The following is a 25,275-nucleotide window of genomic DNA, read 5'->3' as shown; positions in this document are numbered from 1 at the left end:
AGAACATGGTCGAAGAGGTTTAAGACGTGCACTTCGAACAATGGTAGTAATTAAAGCATTTTTCGATAAAATTTTGAAACATGACACTTACTTAAAACCATTGATCGCAGAAAGTTGATCTCAGGAGCTGAAGCCCCATTAGCCCTGGGGTCAACATGTGGATCTGTATAACTGAACAATGATAAAAACACTTAAAAATATAACATTCAAGCATTAATTAGGTGTAACATACAACGTACAGTTTCTTGTTTTCAGAACGAGGTGTTCAGCGCCTGCTCTCACTGTTCACCTTTCAACAGAATTTATCCACAAGACAGTTTGTGGGGTTTGGAGTACCACCCTGCAGAAGCCATAGTGCAGGTAAGCCACCTCATACCAGCATTGATAGCGTACAGGTACATTAAAAGTAACAAATACATAATAGATATTGGTTTCAAGTTCAATTATGTTTATTGTGACAATAGAATACATCTCAAAAGGATAGATTAGCTTAGGCTATTTCTATTCTCCATTTTGGTTTTAGGGTAGCCCCTGTGCTGCTTGAGTATTTCAAGATCATAATGCAATCCGTCCTCCTAATGGAACATCGCATTTTGACGTATACTCTACACATGGCCAAAAACTGTCATACTAGAAAATGGTAGCGGCTCATGAAATTGACATACTGTCCCGTTTTCTGTTTTGGGTCTCTGGAAGGTTAGGGGAGGGAACTTTAGTACGACAGTTTCTTGACCTTGGGAAATCTTAGGACGGGCTGTATGACGCCCCTTGGTTAAGGGGTGGGGGCTGTGTTGTGTACCCGACACTAGAGGAAGTGTGCATTAGTGTGTAATTACCTAAGTTTAATTACCTAAGTGTAGTTACAGGATGAGAGCTACACTCGTGGTGTCCCGTCTACCCAGCTCTCTTTGTCATATAACGCTTTGAAGCTACTGATGGTTTTGGCCTTCACCACCAACTCACTTAAATTGTTCCAACCGTCTGTCACTCTGTGAAAGTGAATTTTCTTATATTTCTTCTGCATCTTTGTTTACTTAGTTTAAATCTATGACCTCTTGTTCTTAAAGTTCCAGGTCTCAGGAAGTCTTCCCTATCGATTTTATAAATTCTTGTTACTATTTTGTACGTAGTGATCATATTGCCTCTTTTTCTTCTGTCTTCTAATTTTGACATATTTAATGCCTCTAACCTCTCCTCATAGCTCTTGCCCTTCAGTTCTGGGAGCCACTTAGTAGCATGTCTTTGCATCTTTTCCAGTTTGTTCACGTGCTTCTTAAGATATGGGCACCACACAACCGCTGCATATTCTAGCTTTGGCCTAACAAAAGGTGGAACAATTTCCTTAGTATTTCGCCATTGATGTATTTAAAAGCAATTCTAAAGTTAGAAAGCGTGGCATAGGCTCCTCGCACAACGTTCTTTATGTGGTCCTCAGGTGATAATTTTCTATCTAGAACCACCTCTAGATCTCTTTCTTTATAAGAATTCTTTAGAGATTTCTCACATAATTTATAGGTTGTGTGGGATCTATGTTCTCTTATTGCACATTCCATACTTGGCATTTATTCACATTCAATTCCATTTGCCAAGTGGTGCTCCATATACTTATTTTGTCCAGGTCGTCTTGAAAGGCATGACAATCATCTAAGTTTCTTATCCTTCCTATTATCTTAGCATCATCAGCAAACATGTTTATATAATTCTGTATTCCAACTGGTAGATCATTTATGTAGACAATGAACATCACAGGTGCAAGAACTGAACCCTGTGGTACTCTACTTGTGACATTTCTCCAGTCCGATATATTGCCTCTGATTACTGCCCTCATTTTTCCAGTTTCCAGAACAACCTCTTATGTGGAACTCTGTCAAAAGCCTTTTTTAGGTCTAGATAGATGCAGTCAAAATAATTCCTCAAATAAGTAGCTGCCTCACCTCACTGCCTTACTGCTTCATAGCCTTCCCAGCATGGTGCCTTCTTTTGATAATTACTTGTTCCACACACCCAAATTGTGTAACAGGAAAAGGTCTTGGACCCCTACTTCCCCCTCTTTTTTAATAGTCCATATAGTCATAATTATAGGTTTAAGTATTCAATGAGAAAAGTTTTTGAAGTTTTTACCCTAACCTAACATCATTTGTGCAGCATATTTTTATTTTATGTTTCACCCAGATTTAATTTAAAAATAAAACCAAACAAAATAAATTAAAAATAGGAGGGTGTACCTTAGCTATACATATCCATCTATACTTATTACTAGGTGAACTTGGTGATAGTAAATGCTCCCATCAGGCAGGGCTCATCACCTTCTCTTATATTTCATGTTCACCAGCATTTATCTACTTAATAACTACTGGTATAATATCTTGCTATTATAAAACTAATTCTGATATCATAAAAGACGTATTTACTGCAAGTTTCAAGCAAAGAATGCATATACAACTAACACGAAGGACGCCTCTTGATGAAATTCTCCAGCTAAAATCTTTTGTTTATAATAAAATCGATCCTTCATGTTGTGTAGTGGAGAAAAATTGGGTTATATTCAGTTTATGTAAAGCTACGAGTGGTCGACAGCAACCTTAGCCGACGGAGTAAACTTACGAAGATTTTTCTTTTTAGATTGCCTACCTGAAAACCGACGTAGCCATTACGAAGGCGCTAAGAAGAAAACATTCGTAAGTACCTTCATGAATCTGGCCCCAGGGTATTAATTACTGAAGCTTTGACCCCCCTCAACAATAAAAACAAACTCCAAACATCAATAATTGGAACAGGTTAGTGATAAAAGTTGTTGAAGCTAATTCGATTCACAGTTTCAAGTGTAAATATGATAAAAGCGTCAGAAATGAGTCATTGCATGAGTCATGAGTCATTGGGGAGCTGGTCAGCCGAGCGGACAGCACGCTGGACTTGTGATCCTGTGGTCCTGGGTTCAATCCCAGGCGCCGGCGAGAAACAATGGGCAGAGTTTCTTTCACTCTATACCCCTGTTACCTAGCAGTAAAATAGGAACCTGGGTGTTAGTCAGCTGTCACGGACTGCTTCCTGGGGGTGGAGGCCTGGTCGAGGACCGGGCTGCGGGGACACTAAAAAAGCCCCGAAATCATCTCAAGATAACCTCAAGAATATTGCATTAATCTAAGAACATTCAATCATTGCATTTAAATTACTCACTTGAAATGAGTAACTATTTGGTGGAAGGTACCAACGTGTAGTGATGGACCACCAGAAAATTGACTTTTGTATTATTGAATTTGGACAAACAGAATTTTTTTTTTAGAGACATAAATATAAGACCTAACCCTATCATAGCAATTCTAGGCCTATTACATGCTAACTTAGCCTAATAAATAAATATATATATATATATATATATATATATTATAATATATATATATATATATATAATATATATAAAATATATATATATATAATATATATATATATATAATATAAAATATATAATATTCACTTCTTACATTCTTGTACATATACGTGGTATACTAGGTCTGGGGATATTTAAGTTTGATTTTAACTTTATTTTTCCGGACTCAATAAAATTAATAGGATAAAAGGCAGTTTACTGGTGGTCCAACCCCACATATGGGTACTTTCTGCCAAACAGATACGTACTCTTAGTAGAGTACTATCATTTCAAGTGGATGGGCTGCGGTGCCATGTAAAAATTTATTTTTTAATGTATTTTTATAAATTATTGCCTTTTTATATTTCAGGTGCATTCAATTGTTTTAATGTTGCATTTTTTTAGGGGTGGGGGTGGAGAATGGTCAGAAGTAAGCCTGCATATGATGCTTACTATGTTGCTCCATATTTTATAGGTGGTAATCATGTCTCCATTAATTTATATTCGTTTGCAGAAATAATATGATGTGTGTAAGATTTGTGTACGTGCCTGCAGGTGGTGGTGAGGAAGTGTAGAGCGGGCGTGGAGAGACGGACGGGACTGTGGGTCATGATGCCAGCCTCCTCCACCCAACACTTCCTGCCAACATGACCTGGTCAGAGCTACATACAGTCCTTCACCTTCCCTTATTCTTCCGCAGTGATCAGTATTATACAGTTTAATGTGCCCTTTCACTACCTCAGTCTGTGTTTCTCTGTCTTGCCTATCGATCTCTCTTGTGTGTGTGTGTGCTCACCTATTTGTGCCTGCAGGATCGAGCATTAGCTCTTGGACCCCTGCATTTCTAGTCGCCGGTTGTTTAAAGCAATGCCTCCTATCCTATTTTCCTAGCATATCATTTTATAACTATGAATAGAGTTTGTTTGCCCAACTTGATCCTTTAGATCATTCCATTTTCCTACTACTCTCATGCCATTTAAAAAAAAAAAAACTACCTATATGACAGATGAGTCTCAACTTTTCCCTCCATGCCTCCTTGCTCTATTAGTATTCATTGTGTAAATTTCATCTAGTTCCACACTGTCAATCTCCCTCAGAGAGAGAGTGTGTGTGTGTAATTACCTAAGTGTAATTACCTAAGTGTAGTTACAGGATGAGAGCTACACTCGTGGTGTCCCGTCTTCCCAGCACTCTTTGTCATATAATGCTTTGAAATTACTGACAGTTTTGGCCTCCACCACCTTCTCACCTAACTTGTTCCAACCGTCTACCACTCTGTTTACAAAAGTGAATTTTCTTGTGTGTGTGTGTGTGTGTGTGTGTGTGTGTGTGTGTGTTTACTATTTGCGTATTTACTATTTGTGTCTGCAGAATTGAGCTGTTAGTTCTTGGACGCCACCTTTCTAGCCAATCTACTTTTCCTTTATTATATCTACTTCATATATTTCTCTCTAACAGACGATGAGTCACAATAACATGGCTAAAGTATGATGACCAGACCACACACTAGAACGTGAAGGGACGACGACGTTTCGGTCCGTCCTGGACCATTCTTCATGCAATAAATAGGCACGAGAGATGAAAAGCAAAGGAAGGGGTTGCTCCTCATCTCTCGTGCCTATTTAATGCCTGTCTCCACTTCCTCATCACAATCGACTTGAGAATGGTCCAGGACGGACCGAAACGTCGTCGTCCCTTCACATTCTAGTGTGTGGTCTGGTCATCATTTCTCTCTAACAATTTGTGTGTGTGTAACTTCTTGTCTGTGGTTCCATTTACCTTCGTGTATATATGTTTTCTTTTATTAATTAAAACAATTCATCGTATTTTCTATATTTTTTTGTATAATAAATTATCCTGAGGAGTGTGGAGTGTTGAGCTGTGTTGCACAGAAGCCAGTTATTATCAGTGACTTGCAAGTTTTCCTCTCTGCCTGTCAGTAAGTGATTTGTGGGACTCTTGACAGCTGCAGCCCCTCCCCCTCTGAAACTTGATGGCTGCAGCCCCTCCCCCTCTGAAACTTGATGGCTGCAGCCCCTCCCTCTCTGAAGCTTGGTGGATGCAGACCCTCCCTCTCTGAAGCTTGGTGGCTGCAGCCCCTCCCTCTCTGAAGCTTGGTGGCTGCAGCCCCTCCCTCTCTGAAGCTTGGTGGATGCAGACCCTCCCTCTCTGAAGCTTGGTGGCTGCAGCCCCTCCCTCTCTGAAGCTTGGTGGCTGCAGCCCCTCCCTCTCTGAAGCTTGGTGGCTGCAGACCCTCCCTCTCTGAAGCTTGATGGCTGCAGACTCTCCCTCTCTGAAGCTTGGTGGCTGCAGACCCTCCTTCTCTGAAACATGGCAGCTGCAGCCCCTCCCTCTCTGAAGCTTGGTGGCTGCAGCCCCCTCTCTCTGAAGCTTGGTGGCTGCAGCCCTCCCTCTCTGAAGCTTGGTGGCTGCAGACCCTCCTTCTCTGAAGTTTGGTGGCTGCAGACCCTCCTTCTCTGAAACATGGCAGCTGCAGCCCCTCCCTCTCTGAAGCTTGGTGGCTGCAGACCCTCCCTCTCTGAAGCTTGGTGGCTGCAGCCCCTCCCTCTCTGAAGCTTGGTGGCTGCAGCTCCTCCTTCTCTGAAACATGGCAGCTGCAGCCCCTCCTCTCTGAAGCTTGGTGGCTGCAGACCCTCCCTCTCTGAAGCTTGGTGGCTGCAGACCCTCCTTCTCTGAACATGGCAGCTGCAGACCCTCCATCTCTGAAGCTTGATGGCTGCAGCTCCTCCCTCTCTGAAGCTTGGTGGCTGCAGCCCCTCCCTCTCTGAAGCTTGGTGGCTGCAGACCCTCCCTCTCTGAAGCTTGGTGGCTGCAGCCCCTCCCTCTCTTAAGCTTGGTGGCTGCAGCTCCTCCTTCTCTGAAAATGGCAGCTGCAGCCCCTCCCTCTCTGAAGCTTGGTGGCTGCAGACCCTCCCTCTCTGAAGCTTGGTGGCTGCAGACTCTCCCTCTCTGAAGCTTGGTGGCTGCAGACTCTCCCTCTCTGAAGCTTGGTGGCTGCAGACCCTCCCTCTCTGAAGCTTGGTGGCTGCAGACCCTCCCTCTCTGAAGCTTGGTGGCTGCAGACCCTCCCTCTCTGAAGCTTGGTGGCTGCAGACTCTCCCTCTCTGAAGCTTGGTGGCTGCAGACCCTCCCTCTCTGAAGCTTGGTGCCTGCAGACCCTCCCTCTCTGAAGCTTGGTGGCTGCAGCCCCTCCCTCTCTGAAGCTTGGTGGCTGCAGCTCCTCCTTCTCTGAAACATGGCAGCTGCAGCCCCTCCCTCTCTGAAGCTTGGTGGCTGCAGACCCTCCCTCTCTGAAGCTTGGTGGCTGCAGACCCTCCTTCTCTGAAACATGACAGCTGCAGACCCTCCATCTCTGAAGCTTGATGGCTGCAGCTCCTCCCTCTCTGAAGCTTGGTGGCTGCAGACTCTCCCTCTCTGAAGCTTGGTGGCTGCAGCTCCTCCCTCTCTGAAGCTTGGTGGCTGCAGCCCCTCCCTCTCTGAAGCTTGGTGGCTGCAGCTCCTCCCTCTCTGAAGCTTGGTGGCTGCAGCCCCTCCCTCTCTGAAGCTTGGTGGCTGCAGCCCCTCCCTCTCTGAAGCTTGGTGGCTGCAGACTCTCCCTCTCTGAAGCTTGGTGGCTGCAGACCCTCCTTCTCTGAAGCGTGGTGGCTGCATACCCTCCTTCTCTGAAGCTTGGTGGCTGCAGACCCTCCTTCTCTGAAGCGTGGTGGCTGCATACCCTCCTTCTCTGAAGCTTGGTGGCTGCAGCTCCTCCCCTCTAAAGCTTGGTGGCTGCAGGCCCTCCCTCTCTGAAGCTTGGTGGCTGCAGACTCTCCCTCTCTGAAGCTTGGTGGCTGTAGACCCTCCCTCTCTGAAGCTTGGTGGCTGCAGACTCTCCCTCTCTGAAGCTTGGTGGCTGCAGACCCTCCTTCTCTGAAGCGTGGTGGCTGCATACCCTCCTTCTCTGAAGCTTGGTGGCTGCAGACCCTCCCTCTCTGAAGCTTGGTGGCTGCAGACTCTCCCTCTCTGAAGCTTGGTGGCTGCAGACTCTCCCTCTCTGAAGCTTGGTGGCTGCAGACCCTCCCTCTCTGAAGCTTGGTGGCTGCAGCTCCTCCCCTCTAAAGCTTGGTGGCTGCAGACCCTCCCTCTCTGAAGCTTGGTGGCTGCAGCTCCTCCCCTCTAAAGCTTGGTGGCTGCAGACTCTCCCTCTCTGAAGCTTGGTGGCTGCAGCTCCTCCCTCTCTGAAGCTTGGTGGCTGCAGACTCTCCCTCTCTGAAGCTTGGTGGCTGCAGACCCTCCTTCTCTGAAGCGTGGTGGCTGCAGACCCTCCTTCTCTGAAGCTTGGTGGCTGCAGACCCTCCCTCTCTGAAGTTTGGCGGCTGCAGTCCCTCCCTCTCTGAAGTTTGGCGGCTGCAGTCCCTCCCTCTCTGAAGTTTGGCGGCTGCAGTCCCTCCCTCTATGAATCTTGGCAGGAAAAGGAGAAGGAGAATAAGAGACCAATACAGTTATTTCAGAGGCGAAACACTTGGGACTGGCCTCACCTAACTTTGCAGGGAAAATGATCTGGGTTATGGGATGGACATAGGCTAGTTGGTCAACAAATTTAAATTGTGAGTAGTGTGTTACAGTGACAAACTATCCCCCAAAAAAATTTTTGGCACTTAATGCTGGCTACCTAAGTAAATATTTTGAAAACAAAAAATCTAGTTTTGTAACTTTTTATTATTAGTAATATACCAGTACAACAATATTCACTGATTGTGGGAAAATGAAGCAAAGTTGTTTGTTATTCATACATTAGTCATAGTATGAATAGTATAAAACACCCTCATCCACCTGAGCTGTATAAAACACATTCAAATACAAGAAGTTATGTATTTGTATAAAACATGTATGTACTGTACATAGCTTCAATACACCTACTACTCTTCCCACCGTCCCTCTTGAACCAGAGGAAAAGATAGTGGCAGCAATGAAACAAGGAAGAAGAGTTGGGAATATGAGGGGAGTGAGGCACAGGTATCCATGTCATTTAGCTCAGCAACCCCAGAGATAACCAGAACATAAGTGTAAACCAATCCACTTCTGATCCTTCTAACACACTCCCTCCCCCTACCCTCTGACACATCACACTATACTGACCACTCCTTCCCAGCCTCTTCCTGCCTCTGGCCACTAACCTCACCCCCTAAACCCCATGTAACTGAAATCCAAACTTGCACCCCTTCAATCTTCACTCCCAGACCTAAAAGTCCATCCTTGACTCACTGTGATATCCCCCTCCATCCCTAATTTAAACTTTCTACCATCCCCAAGCCCAACATTTCTTTCCCTTCCCTTTACCTAACTCCCTTCCCCATCATAATGCTCCCCACTCAGAGCAACCTCCAGTACCTAAGGAACATAGGACTTGGGAGACTGTAAGTGAGCGTTAAAAGAAGAAAGTGGCCTTTTAGAGTACTGGTAATGTTTACAAAAATGGATTAGTCAAAACAAATGAACTCAGAATGAATACACTACGAGAATCCAAATGTTATTGCACTCAAAGAAGCAAAGCTTTTAGGAGCCATAAATGTAATGTTTCCATGGCATATTACCAGTAAGTGAGAAAAGAAGGGGAAAGAGGAGTTAATGACTGCAGATTGTAAAAAAATGGATATTCGAATAGATGTAATACCAAGCTGTGAGGAGTTCAGAAACTGTGGGTTTTATAAATTTTTCATTATATTCTTGCATAATGGCTACTCCCAAACACCCAAGAGGTTCCCCTTCCCCATACATGCAATGCAGATTTCATTTAAGGACTATGTTTTTCTGAAACGCATCTTTAACTATTTACGGGCCCGCTAAACATTTCATATTAATAAATACGGTACAGTGAAAAAATTAAGAGTATTGTTATATAGAGTTACAAATTGTAAATTACTCAGTTATTGAGTGCTAACATAAATATTGTACATTATGTGTATAAATGAAACAGAATTTGAGTCATATACAGTAAAGAGGTACTGTAAAGCAGATTGTTATAGATAAGCAGTTATTATTTTGTTGCATTTTCTCATAGTCAGTAATATTTTATGCCAGCTTGGTGAACTGATTTTGTGTGTGTTTCAAGCTTTTGTCTCTGAGCTTAACATGCCTAGAACAAATTATGATAGAAATGAGCATCTTTACAAGATGTTTACATTGTTATATTGGCAGCTACTCTGTGGCGGAAGAGTTCATATACAGTACAATAAAATAAATTTCTACCATTCTAAATTTCTACTGTACTGTATGGGGATTTTTATCTTTGTAGATTATATTAATTTAATTTTCTCACTAAAGTTGGGACTAAATATACAGTATACAGACTAAATATACAATATACAGTACTGCTTAAAACTTTTATATATGTGTGAAAATGTACATTTTGGAATATGACAAAATAGTTTTGACCAGCCAGGTATGCTCGACTACTGTGTCATCACCCATATGTGGTGTTGAGCAGTGTGGTGGTGGTGGTGGTGACATGTCTTGTACTCTCCCTTACTGCCCGCCCACTCCCAGCCTTCACCGACCCATCCTTGGTTAGTTCTCCTCTCATTATGATGTTTTCAGTCTTAGTTTAGACATAACATAAGCAGATTGTTTATATAATATCTTTCTTTATGGATGTTTATATCTTCATTTTGTTGATACAATTGCAGTGAATTTTAAGCAAGTTTGTACTTATGATACTCTGAGTGGCAAGTTTGACATACAAACTTAGTAGTATAGTAGCCTGTTCTATATACTATTTTAAACTTTAAATTATTACTGTATATTGGCTTATGAATAGGGCTTTGAATCAAGAGGAACTGTGATAAGTGAGCGGGCAGTAGCCTGGGAAAACCTCTTGGATGCTACTCGTCCCAATGGTTCCCTCAGTGTCAACCCTTCAGATGACCCTTACTTGATGAAACTGCTTCACTCCTTTGGAAACAACGAAGAAAAAGAAGCAGATGATGAGAAACTTCCAAATCACACACACATTGTAAGCCATGACAATACTGTACGTTATTATCATTGGTTGTGTTAGTTTTGCCCAGCATCTGAATCTAAACAGTTTACATCAAGATGAGAATCCTTGGCTCCTATTTCTTCCTATTTTCTTGTGTTTTCTTTATCATTCTAAATTATGATTGTTAATTATAATAATAATAATGGATTTATAATTAATACAAATTATTATATGTAATAATAATTATAATATGTAATAATAATTATACAGTAATACTTGTGTAATAATAATTAATTATAATATATAATAATATTTAACTCAAGATAACTCAAGATATAATAATAATTCACCACTAATAATAATTAGTAGAAGGCAGTTAGGAAAATAAAAGTATTGTAAGATCAAAAGTTTTTGATAACCTTTCTAAGAATTTTTTTTTATGAATTTTGGGGTGAAATTAGAAAAATAAAAAAGTTCATGCCGAAGGTAACAAATGTCATGGATGATGCTTCTGGGCCCAATAATATATGTGATGTTTTCAAAGATAAATATTCCACATTGTACAATGGTTCGAGATATAATGCAGTTGAGATTGAAACTGAACCTAACTACTGTACAGCTACATGCGAGACCTGTATGCACTCTGCTCTTAATGTTAAACACCTATGCAGTGTAACCCTTGTATTGGTTGTGAAAGCAGTAAGACAGCTAAAAAAAATTGGTGTTATGATAGCCTCTTTAACATATACTCTGACAACCTTAAACATGGGATGCTAAAACTGTATGTTTATGTGTGTTTCTTTTAGGCTTTCTCTCCCATGGTACATGCCATCTGTAATAAACACCTTTGTACTTGTTCCCATTCCAAAGAAACTGTTGAGCTTCTATGTCCACCTCTGTTAACTACAGAGCTATTGCCTTAAACACACTATTAAACAAAGTATTTGATTATATACTCATTATTTTCTAGCTGATGAACTGTACACCTCTGACTTTCAGTTTGCATACAAATCTGGTTACTCAACAACGTTCTGTAGTTTCATGGTGGCAGAAGCTATTCAGTACTACAACTCACAAGGTAGCTCTGCTCTCTCTTTGTTTCTTAATGCTTCCAAAGCTTTTAACAAAGTTTAACACGCCAATCTTTTTAGGAATTGCTTAACAGAAAAGTATGTCCTGTCATTGCTAGATATCTATATATTTCTCATAAAGTATACAAATTAGCTGTGAGATGGAGAAATGTTCTCTTTGAATATTTCTCACAAAAAAATGGAGTCAAACAAGGTTCAGTTTCTGTGGGGATCCCCTATGGCTCCTGGAGCTTATCGGGCTAAGATATGGTATATTAGACCGGGACATTAGCTAAGGAGTTCAGACCTACCAGGGACCAGTTCCAGAACCTGGCCCCTTCAGAGAGGTTTCAGGGAGCAATGGCCCTGGAAAACCACTTTGTGGTTGGGGTTTTCCTTATCTGCTATCGACTGGGGTTAGGCACCCACAAAGGTAGGCATAACAAAACAAACCCCCATATGGTAAGAAACTAAAACAAAAAACCAAACAGAGAGCTAGAAACTCTCTACTATCCCAAGGAAACAAGTAAACAAGCAAATATCACACTTTACTGCCTCGCCGCTTGTCCGCACAGCCCTCCCCTTCCCAAGAGGGGGAGGGCCCCAGGAGCTCACCGCACCTGCTGCCGAGCCCCATGTTCTCAACCTAATGTCAACCGGGACAGATGCCTCTTGTTGGTTTCCTACTCGGATGCCCCGGGGCCACCCTGTTTGGGTAGCTGCTGTTCGCTCCTTTCCCTCCCTGTTCCCGGCTCCTGACCCTCTGCGGGTTTCTGGGTCTGGGCAGGGTTTAGTTGGGGCAGAGACTCAGGCGGTTTCGGGGGCTGCCCCGTTTGGGTTGGGGACGGAGGTTTTCGATCCTGTTCCTCCTGCCAAGGCTTCTGGGTCTTGCCAGCGGTCCTTTCTTGCTGCCTTTTCCCCTGGATTCTTCCTTTTCTTTAAGGGCAGAGGGTGTGGAGGACGGCTTTGCCCTGGGGCCACTGTTGCGGGTTCCCGGGGCTGTGGGGAAGGCCTGCTAGCAGTTCTGGGACTGTTTGCCACTACCTGGGTTTTCTGCTTCTGGGCGGGGTTTCTCGTCCATCTAGTCTGCTTACTTCTCACATTTGCTGGTGTGTTTTCGTATTTATTGTGTCGGTCATGGCTCCCTGTTTCTGGTGGCCATTTTCTTCTGTGGGTTTCCCCGCTTGGCAACCAGGGTAGCGCTGCGGTTTGTTTATATGCGCCTGGGTGTGCAAGCTAGCGTCTTGGGTGAGTTCTTCACCTCTTTCAGGGCTTTTATCCTCCTGTTGCCATTTCTTTGCTTTTCTAGTGTTTTATGCCAGAGCAGTTTGCTGAGCAGTTTAAGGGTTAATAAAGGTATCTGCCTGGAAGATATCCCTCATAACTCCCTCCAAACCCAAAGGAGAGTGGCTATTGGGAATACTTACATCCATCCATTTATTCATATCTATTTTTAATTCACTTAGAATAATTTTTCTTGTAAATCTATCCTCAGAAGTAAAGCTTTTGTTGGCAGCAAAAGTATTCAGTTCTAATTAATACTCTGAATGTTTGCAAATTTGCAAACATTATGGTGTTTTCAAATTTGATACTTTGTCTGCAGTGTTTTCAAGCATATCATGGGCTAATATTAAGGTTCAGGGGTTTTAGAGGTCTAACAGGTCCTTTGTGGCTCATTACCTGGTCCCTGTCAGGCTTGTGTTGCGCAGGGTCAGGTTTCTCGGGTTTTAATCTTAGAGTTTGTTTTTGCTCTCCTCCTCCCTGGTAAGTCCCATGTTTTCCTTTTACACTCTTATTACCTAGCTTTAGGGAGCCACCATTCAACCCCTCCAGAAAATCAGCATTGAAATTAATGAAGTGCCTCTTTCTGGTGGGGGCCTTAGTATGCCCTTCTTTCCTCCCTGCACTCTTTTGTAGGTACTTTGGTTCATGGTCTTTCAGCTCTGGACTGAGGTTCAGATGATGTGGAAGCTGGGAGCTCCCACTGGTGGAGGCACCTGTTGGTCTTCAGCCATAACTAATGGGGGTTTGATCTTACAATTGGATGAATCTTTTGTGGAGCAATTTGCTGGTTCAGTTGTTCTCTCTGTGAGCCATGCAGTTGTCAGTATTGCTTCACTTACTTTCTGGATGTTTTCTTGATGAGGGTGATCATAATAACCAGCTCTCTCTTTGCCTCTGTGAGGGAGTCAGGTTCTGGCTCTGGTCCCCGGTAGACTATTGAGGACTCCTAAGGTAGATGTGACACATGTGTGGAGCTCTCTCAGGAAGCTAACATCAGGAAACCACCGAGGCCCCACCAGAAAGAGGCATCCCATTACATTCAGTGGTTTGTTTTCTTGATTCAGGGTTGATCTTTTATCTGCAAGCTCTCTTCACCTTGGAGAAAACCAGATTCTGGTCCTGGTTTCTGGTAGGCAAGAGTGGATCTCAGCGGCTGGTGCATCTCCCTAAGGCCTCGTGGACTATCACCTAGCTCAAGGAGCTACTGTGGATCCAACCAGAAAAGGCCATTTCATTACATTGATCGCTTGACATTTACTTTTGGAAAATCTTAATTTTAAGTGTTAACTAGATTTTGTGCTTGTGGGGTTTACAGTGACATTAATAATAATTATGTTTCAGGTGTGTATTGAGATGACACCTAATGGCCCTGTTGAAGTATTTGACAACTGCAGCAGCAGTATGGGTCAAAACGGCAGTGAGGGTCGAGTAGAAATGGACAAGACTCCTATATTTGATTTAAGTGCCATGATGGACTCGGCTCAAAAGAATGAAGGCAGAGGAGAAAATCCTTCGGAATATAACATGGAAAATGAATGGGGTCATGAGCACAAGAACCATGAGCATGATGAGCATCTCCATTATCATATAGGAGAAGATGGCTTTTTTTGTAATCCTGTTGGTATGTAAGGTGTTGTATTATTTGTTAAAGTGCTATATGATTATCTATGGACTTTCAGCTTCATCTTTTTTTCAGTTTGAGAATGTGATCTTGTTTTAAAGTGCCACTGAAAATGTTCTCCATATCTAATTTTATTTATTAGATTGTGCAACGCATCCTATGGGCAGTAGTTGTTGTTACCCCATAACCATCATAGAGCAGTAATGGTTGTCACCCCATACCCATCCTTTGGGCAGCAGTGGCAGGCCCTATGGACTATAGTAGTCAAGCCATACCCTCCTTGAGGTCCAGTTGGCCACCACTAGGTGGCAGGACCATGGGAGTTGCCAGCTTCCAATGCCAGTATTGATCAGTCCTTCACCTGATAACTGACAAGTCATCAGCTTTTTGAATCCAAGGTTTTCGAAATACAGTAGCTCTGTTCCCCAATCGCAAGATTTTTGCTGAGGATGCCTATTGGCTCTACCAGTCAAGGTGAGGATTCCTCTGGCTCTTTCCACTTGTTTGAATGTCGTTCCAGGTTTTGTCCAGACTTAGAGACTTACACTGGCCGGGGTATTTCTTCTGGCTCCTTGGTGGCTGACTCAGCCCCTCTGACTTGGTTTCCAAATCTGGGCATATTTCTGCAGTTCTGCCTCTTTCACCAGATCTCTCTGGAGACATTCCTCATTGGGTTGAGGTTCTCTTCCGTTCTTCATATCTTTTGTTTCTGACACTGGTTAACACTTTGGCGTACCCCGCGCGCCACCCCTCAACTGTGCGATTTGGGTCCCAGGGTTTCACGGGAGCGCGCGTAAATTCTGAAAAGTGTATACTCTCTTCAACTTTGTCACCTTAATTCTCGTCCTATGAGATTAAATTTGGTATCATTGTGTTCGCAATAGAATTCTCTACAGCACTAAATGCATATAAACTCCAAAAGCCCAGCTAATTACCCGCAGCAAACAGAGAAAGTGCGAATGAGTTACCCAGGAGCGCGCAAACGCGATAAAATGTTTTCACTATTTTCACTCTGGTCAACTCAATTTTTATCCTAGGTCTTTCATTTTGGTCTCAATGGGTTCGCAATTGAATTCTCTAGAGGAACATTAGCATATAAAATAAAAAACCTGGTCACGCTCCAACCGCCGACGAGTTGAAGACTGGCCATGCGTTAGCCGCGAGTGAGCGCTCAGACGCCTTCCAGCTACACTCCCAATTCCCGCCCTTTTCAAGCCTTTCTTTCGCAATTTTCATCCTGGAAGGGCCTTGTTCATGATCACTATCCATCGTGGAGTAAGCGTAGATAGTTTCTAAAGCCGCAGTAAGAAATATAGCCACGGAAAATAGCTGAAATGTTCACATGTTTGAGATGCGAGGGGAGGCGACACCGGTCACAACAGTGGAGCGAAAACAATGGGCGACGGCGTGTGCCGAGCCGCCTGCGGGTCACAAGGCGCAACAAAGAAAATGGGAAGACATCGGCGCGCATTTTAAAACCAGTCCCAAAAAAATCGGATAAAAACCTGATTTTTGGCGATTATTTAAAGTGGATGACGCAATGCTGCGTCATGCCCGTCATTACTGACAGTAAACGGATGACGCAATGCTGCGTCATGCCCGGGCGAAAGTGTTAATCACTATATGTAATTTTTTTTTTTTTTTTTTTTTGCAAGGATATTCCTGCATGGGCCCTAAGCCTCTGGCTGGCCCACTAAGTGCTGCTTGTTTCTGTTTTACGGAGTATGAGTATTTATGACTCGTATGGTCGCTTCAGTAAGATTTTGGCCCATGTATTTAACAACAACTTCTGATCTGTTGAATCAAAGTTGAAATCTTAATGGGTTTGTAACTGTGCACTGTGTTAGATAATGTTCCAGTGATCTGTCAGGCATTTCTCCACAGTTTTGACATTTCCTCTCATCTTCTGGAACCTGTAAGCCTATTTCCCATGCACATGGGTATCCAAGCCTGATGCGATGTAAGTGTACTTCTGTTGTTCTAATGCTCCCTTTCATCAAATAAAGTGGTTCATAGTTGGTTGAGTTCTTGTACCAACCCACAGAGCCAGATGTTGCAACTGCTGTATTCACCTAGTTGTGTTTGCAGGGGTTGAACTTTGCTCTTTCAGCCCGCCTCTCAACTGTCAATCAACTGTTTACTAACTACTTTTTTTTTTTCTCCACACCACACCACACACACGCACACCCCCCCCAGGAAGCAGCCCGTGACAGCTGACTAACTCCCAGGTACCTATTTACTGCTAGGTAACAGGGGCATTCAGGGTGAAAGAAACTTTGCCTAGTTGTTTCTGCCTGGTGCGGGAATCGAACCCGTGCCACAGAATCACGAGTCCTGCGCACTATCCACCAGGCTACCAGGCCCCCCACCAGGCTGCTGTGTTGTGGTCACAGTACATCTTTTGCATTGCTCTGTTTCTTAATTTATTAATCTGTGATAGACTCTGTGGTATGTAAATGTTTACATTTCTTCTTAGTTGCAAGTTTTGCAGCTTCGTCTGCAATATCATTTCCAATTATTCCCACATGACTTGGCACCCAGTTGGTAAGTACCCGTCGGCCTTGTTGTTTGAGTGTTTGCATTAATGATATGACATTTGTGATCAGATAGATGTTATCACGTATGTGTTCTTGTTGCAAGGTTTCAATGGCAGTTCTCGAATCTATATGTATGATAACATGTTTTGGTGTTCAGCAAGATTATGTTCCAAAGCCTTTTGAATGGCTAGCATCTCTGTTTGTAAAGTCGAACACCCATTTGAGAGTTTCCAACTATTTACAGAGTTTCCTGCTTTAACTGCAGCTCTGGTTTCTTGTCCCTGCTGGTCTACTAATCCATCTGTGAAGTATGTGAAGCTATCAGATGCCAAGTTTGCTTTTATATGCATCTGTACAATATTACGTAGCAGATGAGGATTAGTCTGATTCTTTTTTCCTTCAAGAGCCACAATCTTAAAGTCTGCTGGCAGCGATTTCCAAGGGGCTTGGATGACAAAATCTGCATGTATTTCGTCGACACCCCTCTCAGTGATTGTGTTTATTATATATTATCTGGCCTGCTCATGTGCTGCCTGAGCTATCCTGGTCATTGGACTGGGTGCTCTCCTTATTCTCTTCTCGGTTTGTGGTGGCCCCTTCGGTTCAGGATTGTTTTTCTAAAGCTCTTTCTCCTGTTGGCATTGGCCAGGGAGCTTCAACAGATTTTGCAAAAGCTTTTGACAAATGTGACCATGGTGTTATTGCACACACAATGTGTGCAAAAGGAATTACTGGAAAATTAGGCAGATGGATCTACAATTTCCTGACTAATAGAACCCAATGTGTAATAGTCAACAAAATAAAATCCGGACCATCATTCGTGAAGAGCTCAGTCCCCCAGGGTACTGTGCTTGCCCCAGTACTTTTTCTCATCCTCATATTGGACATAGATAAGGACACAATCTATAGCACTGTATCATCCTTTGCGGATGACACTAGGATTTTTGTGAGAAAAGACAACATACAGAGCACAGCGAACCTCCAATCAGATGTAAATCAGGTCTTTCAATGGCTACAGAAAATAATATGGTATTTAATGAAGATAAGTTCCAGCTCTTGCTCTATGGGAAAAATGAAAATATAAAGGCAGAAACCACATAAAAAATGCAGTCAAATCATAGCATAGAATGAAAAAGCAATGTAAAGGATCTGGGTGTACTCATGTCAGAAGACCTTACCTTTAAAGAACACAATAAAGTAGTCGTCACAACTTCAAGAAAAATGACAGGTTGGATAACTAGAACATTTTAAACAAGAGATGCTATGCCAATGATGATGCTCTTCAAGACACTAGTGCTCTCCAGGATGTGCAGAATACCCCCATTGAAGAGTAGAGATGCAATAGGTACTCTGAGAGAGAACTCTATCAACATCAGAGGCCCCAAGACTGTACAACAGGCTTCGACTACACATAAAGGGCATAACTGGCCGACCCCTCACAGTGTTCGAGAGAACTCGATAAGCTCCTCCAAAGGATACCGGATCAACCAGGCTGTGATTCATATATTAAGCTGCGAGCAGCCTCGTTCAACAGCCTGGTTGACCAGTCCAGCAACGAGGAGGCCTGGTCGACGACCGGGCCACGGGGACGCTAAGCCCCGAAAACACCTCAAGGTAGCCTCTAGGGGATCGGGTCGGGGAGCTTCATGCTCTCCTTCAATGTAGGAATTTCTGCTCTTTTGACCCTGGTGGTAGGTTTGTTCATTTGCAGCTGACTCCTCCTTTTTTGGTGTAGCCTGAGTCTGCTGCTTTCTGGAGGGGTCCTTGGGTGGTTGATGCTTGGTTGGTTAGGCCGGGGGGTGCGTCATGTGTCGTGTCCGGTAGCTGCCAGTTGTCTCGACTTGGAGTTGAGGAGCGAGAGCTGATTGCCTCCTGGGTAAGTCCCTATTGTTTGGTTTTGTCTTTGGGTAAGTAGCTCCAGGGAGCCGCAGGGGCTCCCCTCCCCAGAAAACCAGCGTTGAATATAGTGAAACACCACTTTCTGGGTGAGACCTGGAAACTCCCCAACAACCCTCCCTCCCTTCGGTCGGTGTTTTTTTCGCATGTTTTGATCCAGCCTCCAGCAGGAGATGTGGTGACGTCATGCTCGATTCCTTGTTTTTATTTGGGGAGTTCTGTACACTAGTTTGGCTTTCAGTAGCAATGTTAACCAGAATAGGGATTTGTTTTGGGGCGCTTACCTTTCTGGGTGCCTGACTCGGTCGATGGCAGACATAGAATACTTCCAACCACATGGGAAGGGGGAGGGGGGTTCTATAGGCCATTGTGCCTTGTGCCTCTCTGAGGGGGGCCAGGTTCTGGCTTGTGGTCCCTGGTAGGCCTAGAACTCCATGCTCATTGACTGATACCAAAGTCTAATATATATCCATATCAGCCTGGAGTCATAAACACTCACACTCTGCCTAAGTAAAACAGAAACAAGCAACACTTAGTGGGCCAACCAGAAACTTAGGCCCATGCAATAATTTCCCTGCCAAAAAAAAAAAAACAAAAAACAGCTCCGTGGAGCCTCCAGGTCTCACCCAGAAAATGGCGTTTCATTACATTCAACGCTGATTTTTTCACCTCTAGTCTGCGCATTCTCCTTCTAAACCATTTTGGTTTCTGGATAGGGTATTTGGTTTTCTTTTGTCCCATCAGCTCTAATTCACACCTGCAGTCCATGATTCCTTGTTCTAGGCTTAGTTTTTGTTAACCCTTGCTTTTGATTGTAGGGTTGGGGAGCTTCATGCTCTCCTCTGGTAATGGAAAGTTTTGTTCTTTCAGCCCTGGTGGGTGGTTTCTTTATCTGCAGCCTTTTTTTCCTTTTCTGGTGAAGAATGAGACTGTTGCCTTCCAAAGGGATTCTTTAGTCATTGATTTTTAGTTCATTCATCTGGGAGTGCATCATTTGTTGTGTCCAGGTGCAAGTGTTCGTCACTACCTGTGAGTGACTTGGACTACTTTGGGGGGAGGGGACTCATTGTTTGCTGATCCAGTCTCCTTGGTCTCCCTGTTCCAGGCTCATTTGTCTCAGGTCATTTGCAGTATCATAAAATTTTGACAGCTTGCAATCTTCCCTCAGGCCCACGATGTTCAGTAGTTTGCAACTTTGACCGCTGTACTTTTTCAACCCGTTCTCGCAAATTTAATAAGTCAATATTGACTTATTAGTTGCGTGCATAGGTGACATACTAAACATAATAGTTTCCCCTTGAAAAGCTTCATAGAAAACACCGACCGTACCTAACCTACTTAGTTGTTAAAATAAGCATCTTATAGCTTCGTAATTACAATTGTTACTTAACCTATTATAGGTATAGGTTAGGTAATAATTGTAATTACGAAGCAATAAGATGCTTATCTTAACATACTAAGTAGGTTAGGTAAGGTCGGTGTTTTCTATGAATCTTTTCAAGGGAAACTATTATGTTAAGTATGTCACCTATGCACATATTTAATAAGTCAATGTTGACTTATTAAATTTGCGAGAACGGGTTGCCTTTTTAATGTCTTGGGCCCAGCTTAGGAATTTTGGAGGTCTAAGAGGATCCTGGTGGTTCATTTCTTTTTGAGCTTGTGTTGCCTTGTGTAGGGTTTCTCTTTCTGGTGTCTCCCATTTGAAGATTTGATCTTTGCTCTCCTCCACTGGTGTGTCCTGTTTTTCCTTTCTTTGTGATTTAGTTAGTAACAGGGTTAGTTAGTAACCATTTTGGCCTCTTGAGAAAATCAGCATTGAATATAATGAAATGCCTTTTTCTGGTGGGACTTCATTGACTCCATGGACTTCTCTCCTTCCCTACCAGGCGAGTTGATTGGTCTTTTTCTCGCATGGCGCTGCTATCTGGCACTTGCCAGCTGTAATATGGTAGGGGGCATGACTTAACAACTGGGTGGATTGTTTGCTGCATTGTTTGCTGCATTGTTTACTTTCTGTGAACCTCTCAGTTGTCACTTTTGCTTCAGTTTTTTTCTAGGGGTATGTTTCTTTGGTGAGGGTGATTATGAATCCTCTTTCCTATGCTTTTGTGAGAGGGGCCAGGTTTTGGCCTCTGGTCTCTGACAGGCTACTGATAAGGACTCTGAGGGCTGATAAGTGGGAAGCTATCTTGGTGCAGCTAGCAATAGGGATCCACCAGTGCCCCCTTAGAGGCATTTGTTTACATGCAATTCTGTTTTTTTCTTATTTTATAAAAAAAAGTCTCAATACCAGTACAAAAAAGGGTTTCCAATCAAGACCTGGATATTTGTAGGATTTTAGTATTATACATATTTTGTTTCATGGTTATCAATAGACATTATCTTATAAATGTTAATTTTCATTTTGACAGTTCCTGAGTATGGGCATATGATTGTCAAGAGCACAGTACCGAGAGACACCTTAATTACATTAAAGCATTTAAAAGCAATTTGTGAACTTGATGACCGATTACGTTCTCCAGCCGAGTTTGGAACAATATGTGAAACCTGGACCCCTGGACGTTGCTGTCCTTCCTGGTCACTTCCAAACTATGTGGCACTACTGTCTAACCGTACGTCTTGTCACTATATAACGGTGAGGAAAGTAATATACTACATATTGTATTACATGCATTCAGGAAATGCTAATTTAACATTCTGCTTATGTATAAAATATAGCTCTTTTTGTCTTATATCTGTTCAGTTAACATTTTTACTATATAAATACCCTGTAGATAATGTAATAACATTATTACTATATAGATAAATTATTACTATATAGATAGATAATGGACTGGGTGTCCTTGAAAACACTAGTTTTAGGTGTACATCTTTCACACAGTTTCTCTGTCCAGACTCAGCCATTAATTTTGCTTACATATTAAATACTGTCTTCTCATGCAGTGGATTGTTTTAATCCTTGCATGTTTTTCTTTTTTTTGTGCCTCTTCTGTTTTATCTTCTCAGTGATAACAATAAAGGAAGGTGACTGAAAATATATGTGGAGAAAATATTTCCCAGGTTCCCCCTTTTCAAGTAAAGAAAGTTTTCTGAAGGAATACAGGATGATGTAAGCAAATGCAGTACAGTATAAATATGGAAGATTTAATGATACATTGAATGACTATTTTCATTTAAATGTAAATATATGCCAGGGTTGTTATGCTATAATGGTTGCTCGGTGTATGCTTAGTAAAGTCTGGCCACAGGCCAGGCTTGGGGAGTAGAACTACTCCCAAAACTCTTTCAAGTTACGCTACAGGTATAATGTTATAAAATGTAAACTTTGTTTGGAGGAAAATGAGAATATTCAATTTTATATTTGCAAACAATGGAGTTGTAACAGGAAATTCAAGCAATAAATGTGAGTTAATTTAAAGTTTTCCAATGTTTACTTGGAGAGAATGCTGAAATTACTGTAGATAAAGTAATGAAATTGGAAACATATGGATATTTTGTGAAATCAGAGAAAATTGGTAAATGCTGGAATCTCTTGATGACTTAAAATATCTGGGTTGTGTAGTTGACAGAAAGTAGAATTTGTGCAAGTAGAATTGAGTCAAAGAAGGAAAATAGCTGGTGCAATAAAAGCTTAGTTTGGGGAGAATAAGATAGGGTGGAATATGGCTAGATATATGCATGAAAGACTGCCTGTACCAACCTTACACACAAACAATGTGGAAAACTCAGTGACATACAGAATTATCAGTGTGTACTAGGAGGGTACAGTAATGTTGAATGAATGGACGATGATAAGGTGGTTAAGAAAATGTTTTCAAGTGAACTTAAGAATTGGAGAAATGGCAGAAAGCAAGAAGATATGTACCAGTAGATATGGTGAGCAAGCAATTGAGAGGAAGCATGGAATGAGTGTGACAATAAGCAAGAAGTGACAGTGAGCAGAGCTGAATGGAGGTAGTTACAAAGTACAGAATTATTTACATTTTATACATTACTACTTATTGGGAGTACATTACACCTATTCTACGAACCCTTAGACAGCGTTTATCATCATATGTTGATTCACGGGGTAATGCAGTTATTGTCATATGATTTAAACAATTATTGTCTGGGTTTTACTTGTATGATGCAAATAGGGATATAATAGTTCTGTGGGATGTAATAGTTTACCTTGACCCATGACAAAAAAATCCTGCTATTGTTTCAAGGTTACATTACTATGTGAATGAGGTTATCGTCATTGTATAAAATTCTATCATAATTATCGGATGTGTGTATACCAGTGATGTTTGTATGTTTTCTAACTTCGAAGGTTCGGGGCCGTCATTTTGCCACATACTGTTGCCTCGTATTGTGCGGCGCTGGCGGAGTCGTTTCCACTTGCTTTTGGTGTTGTTGTAACTTCTGCGCCGTTTCGCAAGCTGCATCTTGCATTGTTTCACCTCCAGCCTGCTCATGCACCACCTGAGCCGCCCTAGTCATTGGACAGAGTGCTCTCTTTTCTTCCCCTCGGTTTGTTGTGGCCCCTTTGGTTCAGGATAGTTTCTCCAAGGCTCTTTTTCTATTGGCATTGGCCTCTGGGGGTCGGGTTGGGGAGCATCATGCTTTCCTCTGGCTCAGGGGTTTCTGCTCTGTCGATCTTTGTGTTGGTTTTGTTCATCTGTAACCGTCTCCTTCTTTTCTGGTGAAGATTGAGACTGCTGCTTTCCGGAGGGGTTTCTGGGTTCTTGATGCTTGGTTGGTTAGACCGGGGGTGCATCATGTTTTGTGTCTGGTTGCGGCTCTTCGCCGTTATTTGCGCACCACGGCTTCTGTGTCCAGGGACGCACTTTGGGTTGATCCGGTTTCCCTTCTTCCCTGTCTTTGGCAACATGTCCTGGGCTGACATTCAGGCGTGGGGATTTTTGCATTCAAACAGGGTCCTGGCTGCTCATTCTCTAGTGAACGTCCCTGGGCCTATTCAGGCCTGTGTAGCTTTGGGTCGGCGGTTGCAGCCAGTTGTCTCAACTTAGAGTTGAGGAGTGCGCAATGACCACCTACCGGGTACGTCCCTATGTTTTTCCTCTGTGGGTAATTAGCTCTGGGGAGCCACAAGGGCTCCCCCCAGAAAACCAGCACATTGAATGTAATGGAATGCTATTTTCTGGGTGAGACCCGGAGGCTCCCCGGCATCCCTCCCTCCCCTCCGGTCAGCGTTTTTTTTGCGTGTTTTGACATCCAGCCTCGGAACTGAAGAATGGATAGCCGGCGCGAGGGGTCTGGGGTTCCCCCTTCCCCCTCCCGGGGAGGGGGCAGCTGCGCAGACAGCGGCGCAGCGACGTGTGACGTCATGCTCATTTCTTATAGGGGAGTTCTATCCACTTGTTCAGCTTTTGGTAGCAATACTTTGACCAGAATAGGGGTTTGTTTTGGGATGCTTACCTTTCTGGGTGCCTGACCCAGTCGATGGCAGACATAGAATGCTTCCAACAACACGGGGGATTCTATAGGCCATTGCTCCCCATGCCTCTCTGAGGAGGTCAGGTTCTGGGCACTGGTAGGCCCACAGAACTCCATGCACATGATTCTGCCAAAGTCTGACATTAGCATATCAGCCTAGTAAGCTCCGGGTCTCGCCCAGAAAATGGTGTTTCATTGCATTCAACGCTGGTTTTTTCGCTTGCATCCGTCTCCTTCTTTTCTGGAGAAGACTGGCATGGCTGCTTTTCGGAAGGGTCCTTGGGTTGTTGATGCTTGGTTGGTCTGGCCGGGGGTGCATCTTGTGCTGTGTTCGGTTATGGTGATTCGCCGTTCTTTGCGTGCCACGGCTGCCATGACAGGGGTCTCGCTTTGGGTTGTTCCGGTTTCCCTTCTTCCCTGTTCCAGGGTGCGGTTCTCTCGGGTCACCCGCGGGGTGGTTCGGTCCTACTAGCCTGCTGTGTCTTTCCGTGCCCGTGTCGTTTATAGGTTGGCTATACGTTCCTTTGTTGATGTTCCTAGGCCTTGTCGGGCTTGTGTGGGTTACTGGGACACCTAGCTTTCTGGGTGCCTAACTCAGTCGATGGCAGACATAGAATGATTCCAACCACACGGAGGTTTCTATAGGCCATTGCTCCTCGTGCCTCTGTGAGGGGGGGGCCAGGTTCTGGCTCATGGTTCCCTGTAGGCCTACAGAACTCCATACACATGACTGATGCCAAAGTCTGACATTAGCATATCAGCCTGGATAGCTCTGGGAGCCTCCGGGTTTCACCCAGAAAATGGCGTTTCATTACATTTAACGCTGGTTTTTTATTCTTTGTGTACTCACCTAGTTGTGTTTGCGGGGGTTGAGCTCTGGCTCTTTGGCTCTTTGGTTTGGTGTGTGCGTAGTCAGGAATGATCATTTTTATATAACTGCTGTCCAAGGATTAAGCTACTGATGTTATGTTGTGCATTGTTTTCTGGAATATGTTGGGTTAGTTTTCTGTGGTATTGCCAAGGGGTGTAAAGTATTCTGAAATGACAGGTGTCTTTGAAATTCTTTATACCTATACATT

The 25,275-nt window shown here is 43.2% G+C and overlaps 1 protein-coding gene across 4 annotated transcripts in view; it reads left to right on the top strand.

Moving 5' to 3' along the window:
• LOC123745278 (RND transporter family member dispatched) overlaps nucleotides 1-25,275 on the top strand; it is a 225,995-nt gene that overhangs the window by 144,887 nt on the left and 55,833 nt on the right. For 2 of the 4 annotated variants that reach the window (XM_069321865.1, XM_045725660.2), the window contains exons 3-9: nucleotides 256-360; nucleotides 2,623-2,777; nucleotides 3,923-4,022; nucleotides 9,810-9,933; nucleotides 10,185-10,379; nucleotides 14,042-14,321; nucleotides 21,169-21,392. In XM_069321865.1, coding sequence (XP_069177966.1) covers nucleotides 4,015-4,022; nucleotides 9,810-9,933; nucleotides 10,185-10,379; nucleotides 14,042-14,321; nucleotides 21,169-21,392 — 831 coding nt within the window. In that variant the 5' untranslated portion in view covers nucleotides 256-360; nucleotides 2,623-2,777; nucleotides 3,923-4,014. Of the gene's footprint in view, nucleotides 1-255; nucleotides 361-2,622; nucleotides 2,778-3,922; nucleotides 4,023-9,805; nucleotides 9,934-10,184; nucleotides 10,380-14,041; nucleotides 14,322-21,168; nucleotides 21,393-25,275 lie in introns of all 4 variants that reach the window. The other 2 variants (XM_069321864.1, XM_069321866.1) reach the window with 2 other exon arrangements.

Source organism: Procambarus clarkii, chromosome 10 (genome assembly GCF_040958095.1).
Source record: "Procambarus clarkii isolate CNS0578487 chromosome 10, FALCON_Pclarkii_2.0, whole genome shotgun sequence".
Lineage (NCBI taxonomy): Eukaryota > Metazoa > Arthropoda > Malacostraca > Decapoda > Cambaridae > Procambarus > Procambarus clarkii.
The sequence above is the reverse complement of the archived record's forward strand: the minus strand, read 5'-3'. Positions and strand labels throughout refer to the sequence as shown.